General features: G+C 41.4%; 1 protein-coding gene across 1 annotated transcript; it reads left to right on the forward strand.

Annotated features, from left to right (window-relative positions):
• Positions 1-2920: 2920 nt before the first annotated feature.
• Positions 2921-4346, forward strand: LOC103653492 (glutamate synthase 1 [NADH], chloroplastic-like). The gene is made up of 6 exons (XM_020551855.2): positions 2921-3001; positions 3085-3199; positions 3292-3444; positions 3527-3627; positions 3893-3989; positions 4221-4346. The coding sequence occupies exons 1-6, from the start codon at positions 2955-2957 to the stop codon at positions 4314-4316; spliced, it is 609 nt and encodes a 202-aa protein (XP_020407444.2). The 5' UTR covers positions 2921-2954; the 3' UTR covers positions 4317-4346.
• Positions 4347-13359: the final 9013 nt, after the last annotated feature.

Raw genomic sequence — 13359 nt, forward strand, 5'->3', positions numbered from 1 at the left:
CGCGTAGGGGAAGGCGATGCGGGGTCTTGGGCGCCATTGTCGCGCCTGCCAAATTTGTGGGTGCAGCGCGTAGGGGAAGGCAAAGCAGATCTGGGCGCCATTGTCGTGGCTTCCAAAGGATTGGTCGCTGGTGCACATAGGGGAGCCGGGAAGGCTTTGCGGGGGCCTGGCTAGTCGAGCGGCTGCGCTGGCAAGCCTGGCATGGCTGGTCGGGCATGTGCGCTGAGGGATAGCCGAGGTGGGTCCAGTTGGCAGTAGGAATATGTGTTGTCGAGGTGGGTCCACATGGAAGTCGGCAAGCTGCGCGTAGGTGGAGTCGAGGCGGGGGCATTGGTCGCGCCAGCGCCCACACTGGTGTCTTAATAGTAGTAGGGATTGGTGCCTATCATCCCTTTGCCGCACGACGGGTCCCTTAATGATCCCTCTACAAAGAAAGTACAAAAGAATACAATTAAGTCTACTGCTTATTGGTGGGACGATAGACACCTATTTTTTTAATCATTTTTAGTTTTGAAATTTCGAATATTAAATGTAAAATAGAATTGTCGCTAGATCTCGTGCAGAGTTTCTTAACAAACGTTTCGCGTGCTAAATCGAAACCTCTTCACAAAACACTTTAATCCTTGTTCGGTTATTCCATCTCATATGAATCGGATGGAATTAAAAAATATAAGAGATTCTCGCTTGCTATGGATTTAAATACACTGAACCCCATCTAGTCCACATATATTCAGACAAAAACGAACAACCCTTACATGTTAGCCTAGATTCTATATATCCTTAATAAATATTTTCTAAAAAATGTACAAATAAAAAATACACTTTTGGAAAAAAAATATTATTTTTTGTCAAATAATAACCCTAATATGACCTATTTAAATTTGTTGCACTGAAAAATTTAGAAGAAAAATTGATCATTGTTGCATGTTGAAAAAGAAATAGAATCACTTGAAGCTACTCCAAGGATAATTCTAATCTCTAATAAAAATTAAGAATCACTAAAATCTGCATTTATAATCAATATTATATTTGGTCATTTGGAAGCGATTCTAGATTCTAGAGAGAATCGTACACGATTATTTTAAGAGGTAATTATGATTATACCCTCTGACGTTGCAATTGTGATTTTACCCTCGTTTTTAAACTTTGTAATTTTATCTATCTGTTTTAAAAATGAAGCCGCTGATTGCTTCACTTGAATTAGTGATTAAAAAATAAAAATGTGGGTAAAATCATTGTAAGGTGAGAGAATGGTATAATCACAATTAATCCTGGAAATTTCAACATTATTTTTAAGTTTAATTGGGACTATACACTTGTTTCATTTTGCAATTGTGATTTTATCCTCATTTATTATTATTTTATCTCTACTAACAATTAAGAGTGTTGTGTAGACCGCCCCCGCCTCGAAAAACCATGCGCCCGCCTCCGCCCGCCCGCACGCCGGAAACCTCGCCGCAGAAAACCGCCCGCCCTACCGCCCGCCCGCAAATCCTTCCGCGAACCGCCCTACCACCCGCCTCAATCCCGCCTTGTTTTCCTGCTATAGCTCCATCCTCCGCAAAAGGACCTCGGGGACGACGTCGGGCGCCGGTGGCAGGCCGGGCTCACGGGCGCACGAGGCGCCGCCGGGCGGCCTAGTGCTGGTATCCAAGGATCTGGACAACATCCACGAGATCGCGCTGCGTGAGTACACCGAGCTGGTGATCGACGAGACGGAGGTGTCGGAGGCCGCGCTTGTGCGGAACGTGTTGTACGCGTACCAGGGCGTGTCTGATCGTGAGCCATGGCGGAATCCATCGTGTCCGGCGCCGCCGCCCCGCCGCCGGGTGCGCCCTTGTTCTCCTACCCCGCCCGCTCACCGCTCCTCAGGAATCTCGTCAAACAGCTGCCTCATGTGCCTAACCTTCTTCATCCGCCCAAGAATGTCCAACATCTCGGTGTAGGCCCTCGACCCGTGGGCATACCCTAGCAGGGTTGCCGCCCAGTTAAAGAACGCCAGGGCGACCTACCAGTTGGACCGCTGCTTCTGGAGGACCATGAGGATAATATCATCATCCATGTGGACAGCGAACCGACGAAGAGCACCCCTGAGATCGGCGTTGTCAGCCTTGGTGGACTTGAGAACCATCAGTACTTCATTGACGTAGACATCCGTGCGACAATCTGACATGCCGGCAGTGGCATGGTAAAACCTTGTTGGTCCAAGAAGGATTCCGCTGTGAAGGACAACTTGGCGAAATGGTTAAGGCAAACCCACCGAAGGCAGGAAGGAACCCCTTTGCGGCATTGCGTCGAACGGTTAGTGGGCAGTGCCGAGCAAGAACGCCAAGCCACCTGAAAACCACGCAATGAAACACCAGCATCGACACCAAGTTAGTCCTCCCTTGTAACCCAAATCTCTCATATTTACCCTTAGTTATATTTGTAGCACTATATGCATGAATAGTGTGTTCCTAGCGGCTAGCGCCTTGCTATTTTTGACATTTGGAAGTTATGATCAATAATTATGGAAGTTGCCTTTATTTTTTGGCAATCAAGAATTACAATCTCTAAAGCCTCGATGTGTGAGAGCGTTGAAGCAGATATTTATTATATGTGATAATGACAACAATGGTGCTCTCGGTGACGTAGAGCTGAATGAATTTTAGGCATGTGTTCATGAAGGCTACCCTGCTTTCTATCTAGCATCATACATCATAACTACTTAAATATGTTATACAACAAAAATCAAGGACTATTTTCAAAAATCAAGGACTATTTATCGTCCTGACAAATCTTATATTAAATGAATAATATCCCTTAACCTATCTTCTGAAATAAGGCCTACCTTGGCTCCTGTATCTTACTAATGAATAAGGGCTGGACCATTTGCTCTCTATTTGCTCCTTTGCAGGCATGCAAAGCTCAACTTGTTCACCGTGGTGCATGCGGCTGCGAGAAGAATACAGGAGATGGTGCCGGCATCATGGTCGCTCTACCACATGACTTCTTCAAAGAGGTGAGTTTCTTTGCAACAAAAAGAAATAGAAGAACAAATCTGTTCTTTTCAACATTTATTCAATTGCTTTGGTGTTCTTGTAGGTCGCAAAGGATGCTGGGTTTTGAGCTACCCCCACCAGGCGAGTATGCTGTTGGAATGTTTTTTATGCCAACAGATGAAAAGCGTCGTGAGAAAGGCAAAGCTGAGTTTAAGAAGGTTGGTGTAACACTGTTAATAAAATTGATAGCCTATGATGCAGGATTTTCATGTTAAGCTCATTTCTCTGATTAATAATCTTGTCCTTGCAGGTTGCAGAATCACTGGGACATGTAATACTCGGGTGGCGTCTGGTTCCGACTAACAACTCAGACTTGGGTGAATCTGCACTCGAGACTGAGCCAGTCATTGAGCAGGTTTTCATTACCAAGAGCTCAAGATCAGATGCTGAGTTTGAGCAACAGGTAATTCCATACCACTAGATGTAAGTGCATATCAGCACATTTGATGGATTTGGCTTTAACATTTTTTCATGAATTGTCGCAGCTATATATCCTTAGGAGACTCTCAATCACCTCTGTTCGAGCCTCTCTGAACATTAAGCGTGGTGGAGAGAGGGATTTCTACATGTGCTCTCTATCTTCTAGGTGCTTCCCTTTTCTCACTTCAAAAGTTTTTGTTCATGCTTTTGATTTCATTAGGTTTCAGGGCTGAAAAGGATCAGAGAGTCTCCACTTAGCATAGTTTTCAAAATGGAATTTTGGCAATATTTTTGTTTTTCTATAGGGGGATAGCAAAAAATTGCCTTAGATTTGCTCTTAAAAATTGTAAATATGTAGCCAAATGACATTCTGGTTGGCTTATGTTTGTATAAATAATTCTTATTCAAAGTTGTATATCTTTATATTATAGGACTATTGTTTACAAGGGCCAGCTTAAACCGTCCCAGCTTAAGGGGTACTACTATGCAAACCTAGGTCATGAAAACTTCATGAGTTATATGGCTCTGGTAAATACAAAACTTTGGCACTTACAAAAAAATTGTCATGATCATAGTCGACGGATGGGAACCAATAATAGCAAGGCTGTTGTAAGAAGATACACTCCTATCCAGGCATCGAACTTTGAAATGTCCTACCATCACTGCTCTACTCATATGCTATTTCAGTCCTAGTTCTTGATGCCTTAAAGTGAAGTATTAGAAATCTCTATTAGTTGATACCTGATAACCATGTTGCAGAGTCCAGCTGCAGTTCTGCTATGGCCGACTGCTATGCCCGACTCATCAGGATGTGACCTCCGATTAGGTGGTGGGAAGGAAATGTGTTTGGTTTGAGGTAGCTTAGGGCTCCCAACTGTTTTGCATGAAATTTTGTGCAACTGACATTTTTTTTGTGGTGTTGATCTCGTTTAGTGCATCAGAGACAATTCTACTTGAGATGAGGCAACCGACTTTTCTGGTCACCTTGTCATGCTGACACTATTAGGCACAAATGAGGGAAATGTATTGCCACATTAGGCACAAAGTAGTGTATATTGCTAGGTGCTTATTCCTAGACCATGCTCTGCTTTTAGTTTGTATTTCTCTTATTTTTCTTAGGGTATGTCGTTAGCTGTTTCACACAGGACATTTAAACCATGTCGGTAGCATGATTTTGGAATTGCATTTGTATTGTATAAACCTGAATATAAATGCCATTATTAAATTTGTGAAGTAGTCCGATAGCATCAAAAATTTGTGAAGTAGTCTGATAGCAACAGAAACTATAATTAATTGAGTCTTATTACTCACACTAGATCTTGTCCTCCACCGCCTGATCTGACTACTTTTGAGCTGATTTGGTCAGGAAAGGTGCCATTTTTACCCAGCGGCTGCCTCGCCACCAAATTAAAAGGTTGCATTTTGTCTCCGGTCTCACCATTTTCATTTTATTCTCCGTGTGTTGCTGCCTGCTCCAGGGCGGCGGTGGGCATGCTGCTCGGCGGCGAGGACATGCATAGGTTCCCGGTGCGCTCCCCGCGGATGGACTGCGGCGACCTCATCCGCAGTCCCGTCGCGCGACAGATCGTGTCCAACTACTTCAGGTACCCAGAGCACACGCCGCCATTATTGGCACCCCTGCTCCGCTCATTCCGTTTCGTTTCCACTAGCCGTCCAATAATGTTGCCCCGCCATCGATGGACCGAGCAGCATGTTTGGGCCGGTGCAGGACGTGCGCATCCCATACCAGCAGAAGCGCATGTTCGGCTTCGCCACCTTCGTGTATGCCGAGACGGTGAAGGCCATACTGAGCAAGGGCAACCCGCACTTCATGTGCGACGCGCGCGTGCTCGTCAAGCCCTACAAGGAGAAGGGCAAGGTCCCCGGTAGGTTCAGGTCTGTTCTCCCTTCTTCTCTGTTGCATTGCCCATTGCCTGCCTGCATGCATCGCATTCTCATCCACATCCGCGCTTCTCTTCAGTCACATTGCAATTGCACTCACTGCACGTTGGGTTGCGTTGCTTGTTTGTTTCGATAGCTTCAGTTGCCACCTAAAAAAATTTCTTTTTTCGGTTTTATCGTTTTGTCTGGTTGCAGGAAGCTGCTGCACGCGCACCATGGCGGAGCCGAGTTCGTCGGTTGCGCGTCGCCCACCGGATTGCTGGATTCCAGGGACCCCTACGCCCTCCTGCTTCTTTCAGGTGCCCAGGTAAACGTTCTCAGCAGCTAGCTTAAATCTTTCCTGCGTGTTGTTTCTCTTATTGCAAGCAATTCATGTGGGGTGAGCAAAAGAAATCAAAGATTATTGTTTTTTTGTTGTTACATCTGTTCATAATTTCTCCAGGTTTTCTCCTAGGCATGAAGCCATTGGACTATGATGTGTGAGGTGCACAGAGCAAAAAAAAGGGAGAGGGGCCCCTCCATTCCTCTAATCTAGGAGTAAGTGTCAACAACAGCCCTCCTTGTGCTTGTCTTTCTGATAGTGCTGTAACCATTAATAATAAGCTAGCTGCTGCTCCCATGACCATGATGCATGTTATGCCAGCATAGATCCTGAATCATGATGGTCATAATCTGTGTGTTGACGGGCTGTTGTGCGCATGGGACTACTGATATGGCTACATGATGGTCGGCCCCATCAACCGAGCGTAGAGAAGCTTTGACAAAGAAAAAAGAAATACCTTTGGAGAGGTGTAATCTTCTTCAGAGTGGGAGAAGGAGGGGACAGTGAAGACAACAACAGAGAAGAAACAAGTCCAGGTTGTTTTTTAGCTCTTAGGCCTATGATAAGTATATGATAGTAAGTGAGTGAGTAGTAGGCATAAATAATAGTAGTAGCAGTAGTAGTTAATTAGTAGCTGCTGCCAGTGTCAAGAAGGTGATAAAAAGGCACACTCCAGCTCTCTCCTATGCTCGTTTGTGGCATGGATGGATCTCTCGCTGTTGCTATGATATGTTGTTTTATTTACAATATCGTGTGTATAAATATTTCATGTTTTTCACTTTGTTTGATTTGCGGTACCACACATATAACGATTTCATGTGTTTCTCGTGGCAACGCACGGGCATAGACCTAGTTAATTCTTATGTTCATTGACAGTGTTAGAGGGAGGGACAAACAACATCTTCGTTTTCAAAGCAAGAGGTAAATCATAAAGTTGAAAAAAGAGGAGTAAAATTGTAATTATAATTCCATAAAAGGTATAATTACAATTGCCCTGTATTACATATTATATATTATATAAATATAATGATGTGTAGATTATATGTACATTCAGGCCGCTCGATCCAAGCCCAAAAAGGTCATGTACATTTGAATTTCGGGCCAGCACAATCTGTAATTATTTCAGGCCGTGTCGGGTTCGCTCATGGGCTTAGCTCTCGGCCACGGCTCGAAACGTAATTGCTTAAACGTGCTAGGCTAATTTTTGGCCGACCCAAAATTATAAAAAGCTCGAAATTGAATTTCTGGCCCAAAATTTACATTAGAGCCTGGAATTTAAACACAAAAGATAAGACAAATAAATTTGACCAAAAGAAAAATTAATGTTTCTATTAAGTTACTAAAGTTGTGTAAGGACAGCCTCGTTAAAAAAACTCTTTTGTCACAAGGGAAAATAAGTAGAGCTAGCTCCAGATAAAGTTCAGTTTATTGTCTAATATTCATAACAAAACTAAAATTACATCACATTCTCTAATTTAACGCTGCAAAAAACATCTAATTAGCATCAATTTTAGCTTCACGTTTTTAAAGTATATAGAAATATGGTTTTAATGAATATATGGACCATTTCGTACATCTATACGAGTCATTTTATATCTGCTTTAAACAGGTTATATCTGTGTCCATCCATAAATCACGACCTCGGTCTAAACTCGACCTCATATATTATGTAGTTTAAACTCATCCTGATATATTATGTCAGACACATAATATTTCAGACCGTGTTATTCGTGCGTCGAGCAGTTTATAGTACACCTGTAGTGTAGACTAACCTAACCAAAATTTATGGCTCTGCTGGAGTGCTGGTACTCGTCTCATGTGATGTTTTGATTCCCAGCCTCCCAGGCCTACGCTACGCGCTTGGTACTCTACTGGTAGTCTGATCCCTATTCCGTCAGGCAAAGCATGGCTAGCCCTGCCACTACGCCCACGTCGGCGTCGATGCCTCGCAGCTCAAAACGTGGCCTGGGCTACTGTACACCTGTACCCTCCCCTCGCACTCGTTACACATCAAATATTTAAATATTAATTGCATATATTAAATATAATCTACTTATAAAACTAATTATATAAATAAAAATTATAATATAAGAAAATTTATTAAAACTAATTAAACATATATTTAATTCTCGTAATTAGGTGTGTAATTGGAACGGATATTATCCGTCCACATTCGATTAATAGAACTAAAATCCGATTTGTATCCGAGTTTGGTTATTTAGTATCCAATTTGTATCTAATATTTATCCGTATACATATTCTTAAAATTGGATATTTATGATATCGATGTCCATTCAAATTTTAAGAGACATAACTTAATAATATTCGTTTTCCATAGTATTCGAAGAGAAAATACGAAAATAAGTATAAAACGAGTAATATCTATTTCGATTACACCCCTATTCATAATTATTCCATTAGTTCTCATTTATAATTTATTTGACTTTTTTAATCAAAGTTTGACCGGTTTACTTTATTCAAAAAAATTCATAATTACTATTATTTTTTCTGTTATTATTTAGCACATAATATATTTTATACTTTGGCTTTGTTTTTTTCGAAAGAAAATTAAATAAGATGACCATCAAACTTCGTAAAAGAACTATACCAATTCTAAATTAAAATAATATTTAAATATTTAATGTGACACGGAATAAACAAGGCAGGTATCAAACCCGGAAACACCCCTACATCACTGCCATAACACATACAATCTCTACTAATACTTAAGGCAATAGTGTAGACTAGGCACAACCATGCCCCCACCTCCATCCTGACCGTCCGATTGCCGGATCAACCCCGCCTCCATCCCAACCGTCCGATTGCCTCGCTCTCGCTCCCGCATCCGCACCCGCCGCCATGCGCGCAGCCGCCCTCGCCCAACAGCCATGTGCTCCCGCTCCCGCCCCCACCCCCGCCGGATGCGTGCAGCCGCCCCCGACCATGCGTGATCCTCGCCGCCGCGGGACGGGTCCCAGCGGAGGCAGAAACGGGTCCCCACGGGGAAGTCATGCGCGTGGGCGAGCTTGGAGGTCGACGGGAACGATAGGCGCAGGGCCGCGTCGCCGTCGTCGCGGATGGCGGCCGTCGGTACGGCGCGCGGGAAGGGGTTGTTGAGGTGCGCGTGGTGCTTCTTGGCAGTCTTGGGCGACACCATGGCGACGGCGGTGATGGCGCGCACGGGCGGATGGAACGGACGGAGAGGCCGTGCAGTGCTCTCTGCTCGGTCCGAGGCCATCATTGGCTGAAATAGATTCTGGAATGACTGGGTGGGGTCAACTGGTGGGGCGGAGCGGTGGGCCCGGAGAGCGCGCGCTCGTTTTGACTGACGTAGTGACGGGTGTACATAGGAGTAGTATTCTGTTCGTAATTGCTAGAATTACCGATAAGAAGAAAGGTTTATGGCATGCCCAACAAGGCAACAAGTAGAATTTTGCGATATACCACTACCAAATCGCACCAGATCGTATCATATTTCTAAGAAATTTCTGCACTCCGAACTGAATATTGATGAACTTACCTGTTAAAATAGTTTTTTTGGTTGAATATTTAAATCGCAAGTTCAAGATTTATTTGAGTGATGCTTATGGTGGTTTGTTAAGACAGACGGACAATATGTCTTTTTTGTTTCTAGCAAATTCAATAATATAGCTCACAACGGGTTTTATGATATTGTCATGTCACATATAGCTAACTAAAAGTATAATCATACAATAACATAACCTGTATATTTAATATTTGACTCATCTTTTTCTTTTATAATCTGTCTTAGAGTCCTTGAGCAGCCCACTTCTATTCTCTCTCTATTTTTTTCACATCACCACAAATCTGATGCGACATATCGTGTAGTCCACCTACATCATCTTATTATACTTGCTCTTAGACTATCTCCATTAGATTCTATAAAACATAGTCCAATGAAATTTGTTAGGGTGAGTGGAGTACGTTCCTTTCATATTCAAACATACATTCCAGTTACATAATAAAAAATTGACGTTTTGTTCTCTTATATGTCTTATGTGTAGGATGCAAAGATTCTTCGGAGGAACTTTATTATCGAACTGTTAAGTTACGAGGACAATTCGTGCAGATATGCCATCCCGACAAATATACAACAGAGAGTTAACAATATTGTTAAAAAAGATTAGATTAGTGTACAAGGTGTCAGCATATTTACTTATGATTAAGCATTATATATTTACTCTTTAGATATTATTTGTGCGATTCCATTTCAATCTATTTGAGTAGACATATTTATATCGTTCTGTATCTATGTTTAATTACATATTTTCTCGTCACTATTGTATTCATGCAGCCCGTCGCCAGGGCCCTAAATCCATTGGAGGGTCGCAATCTGTGTTCCGTGGCATCGCACGTACACATGCATAGTAAACCCCTTATAATCATGTTCGTATTGACCTACTATTCAAACATGTTCTTATTCACCAGTGTCTTTGGTTATTCTTAGCAAAAGTTTCTCATTGGTTGTTCTTGATAATATGAGCTTAATATTAAAAAAGGCACATATCTCTACTACTCCTATGAAGCACAAAGAAGCTGCTGTGATTAATCCACTGATGAGTAACGTGATCGATCAACATCTACGCAATAAATAATTTATGTATGACCCACTGATGAGTAACGAGGCCTGACTTCTCGTCAGATCGGTAGTAATAATTGTAAGTAGTCAGTGAGTGAGCTGAGAGCCTGAGACGGAGTTAATCTGCCCAGAGTACAGTGCCAGTGAATAGGTCAGATATGTATGCAACGATAACACCTCTTTTTGCTAATAAATATGTGCAATTTTGTTCCTCCTGCATTCAAATTTTTGTTCATTGTGTTCTATGACTACATGACCAGATGATGGCGGTGTTCATCGTACATTGATTGGTGTATGAGCTCGAGTCAAACTCTGAATCAATTTAGCACTACAATGATCTGTTTGTTTCAACCTTTTCAGCTTGTGGCCAACAGAAGCTGCTACAGACAGCCAAACGTCAGCTTTTCAGCTCACTTCTATAAGTACCAGTTTAGTCAAAATCGTCCAAAATCAACGTAAATATGGTATCAGTCGACTCGTTGCGATAATAGAAAATCGTCATTTTATACATTCTAAACCCTACCACACGTAATCTGCACAATATTAGAATTCTCTCCGGTCTTCATAACTAAATTCTCACCGTCACTAGATTCTCAAAAGGATCATGAGAAAAAGCTGAACAAAAAAGGCGACTGTGCAGCTACTTCGTGAATGGTTAATTGAGGCACTCTTAGTCCTAGAGTAAGTATCGCACGTTTACTGGACACACATTCGGCACTAAAATCTGTAGACATGAGAATTGGATCAAGTAAAACTATGATCCGTGCGTGGTTCATTTGCGCTCAGAACATTCGACTAGCAAAAGACCCAGTGATCTATCAAAATATTTAATTGTTTTCTAAGTCGTATGATCAATGACACTTACAAATACATCTGGCTGTGAATAATTTGTAGGTATTATTGGAATTCAGTCTTCAGTTTGACAAATAACGGCTTAGTAGCACCAGAAAAAGAGGGGGTCATGATTCCACAGTCTGTGCAGTGTGCTGGTTCAGGGACATGGAACCACCAGGCGGTTGTTCTGGACAGTTTGTGAGAGAAATCACCACATGGATTTTACATATCATAGTGATATTTGTCGTTCCGTTTATATATTTCATACAAATTTTTTTACTTTCGTCGCAGCGCACGAGCACTCACCATTGTATTCACGCTACCCGTCGCCAGGGCTCTAAGTCCATTGAAGGCTCGCAATTTGTGTTCCGTGGCATCGCACGGCACCTACCAGTAATGACATAACCTTCTATCGTATCGTCTTCCTTTTCTTTTTTTTTTGAAGTAAAATATATTTTCCTTAGTCATCTACACTAATTATTCGTCTATTTATTATTTAACTCATTTTTCTTTCACTCTCGTTTGCTCACTTTGCTCTCTTCGTTCTTATCTACTAGTGTCTAACGCGCGCCCTGCGCGCGACTTTTTTTACGATCTTATAAAAATATATATATTTACAATTTTATCAAAATGTATATAAAAAGAAGGGATGATATATACGAAGGCTTGGTATAACACAAGATTGACAGATCCTTTTTATAAACAAACTAGACTTCCGATGAAATTTATATAACTTTGGTACCAGTTAAAAGTTGTGCATCATCCAAATATATATGTTGCAGTGATCAGTTAGCTTCAGCAAGGAGGTAGCTTCAACAAGCAAGTAGCTTCAACATTATTAATAATATTATATAATATATATGCATGCACTACCCCAAGTTACAAAATGCTAATATACGATAATATATGTATTAAGGATATTGAAACAGAATATACAACTCGAACAATGTCTAACACGGGCATTTCACCTTTTTAGTGCTAGTTTAGGAACTCTATTTTTCTAAGAGATTTTTATTTTCCCAAAGAAAATTAGTTCATTTTCCCTTGAAAAAATAGAATTATTCTGAAAAAATAAAGTTTCCAAACTAGCCTTTAGATGTCGCCAAGATAAGCTTCACCATCAAGGGATGAACAAATAGACATCATCAGAACTGAAAGATGATATATATAATGCAGTAAGGATACTAAAACAGGAATGGCAAACGGAATAATGTCTAAAACAGGCATCCCACTTATGCAGTTAGCGTGGAGATACCAATTAAGTGTGTGTGTATATATATTTGATGCGAAAGTCAGCAAGCTAACACTATGGGGTGCTTAGTGATTTTCTGGATTAGAGGGCAGCCCTGCCCCATCCTGACTAGATTATTGGGCATGAATTTTGGACCATCAACAATGATCGTGCTCTCTCTGCTGCTGGCTGGCCTGTCGTGGCTTCAGGTTCAGGCGCTCAGTTAGCGAATTGTGGGAATCAAGGAGAAAGTTCAGTGGGAGTGGAGCCGTGGAGGTGGGAAGAAAGACAAAGGACTGCGTATGCACGTGGATTGGGGATGATCTTCCATTGTTTACTCATTAAAAGTGTTTTCCACTATATGAGCTGATTTGAAAGGACAAAATTAATGAAGTTAATATGTTTATTGTATAAATTGGGAATTGCATTTTCCCTGATGCAAGTTCAAGCAGTATGAAATTGGTAACAAAAACAAAAACAGCTAGTGAGCTATTTATCCATGGCATTTCCTACTTTACTCATCTGTTCTAGTGTAAGAAACATATGGCAAATGAAAGCCATCGTTAGCAGGTCCCTTTGTTTCAGACAGAAGAGATATTATATATAGCTCTGACCCAGCAGAAACGCTTACCTCAGTAGATTGTTTCCAGTAGTATCTGGTCAAAGAGTGGATGATCTAGTTCTCGGACTTGCAATGATAGGAACTTCAAGCTTGCATGCCTGATTAAGAATAGTTGGAAAAAAGGACATTACAGCCTGAATCAAATAAATGAAATTAATCTGCATCTTGCATCGATTTTTTTGTCTAGTATGTTGCTTGAGAAATTCAAGTTGTGGAGGATCTAGCAAATTACCATTATGTCTGAATTTAACTAATTCATATACAATAAATATTGAATGAAAACTGAACAATATATTAAGATCAATTAATAAACTTATAAACCATAAACCCTTTGTTTCAGACTGAAGAAATATTATATATAGCTCTGACCCAGCAGGAACGCTTACC

The sequence above is a fragment of the Zea mays genome, chromosome 4, assembly GCF_902167145.1.
Source record: "Zea mays cultivar B73 chromosome 4, Zm-B73-REFERENCE-NAM-5.0, whole genome shotgun sequence".
Classification (NCBI taxonomy): domain Eukaryota; kingdom Viridiplantae; phylum Streptophyta; class Magnoliopsida; order Poales; family Poaceae; genus Zea; species Zea mays.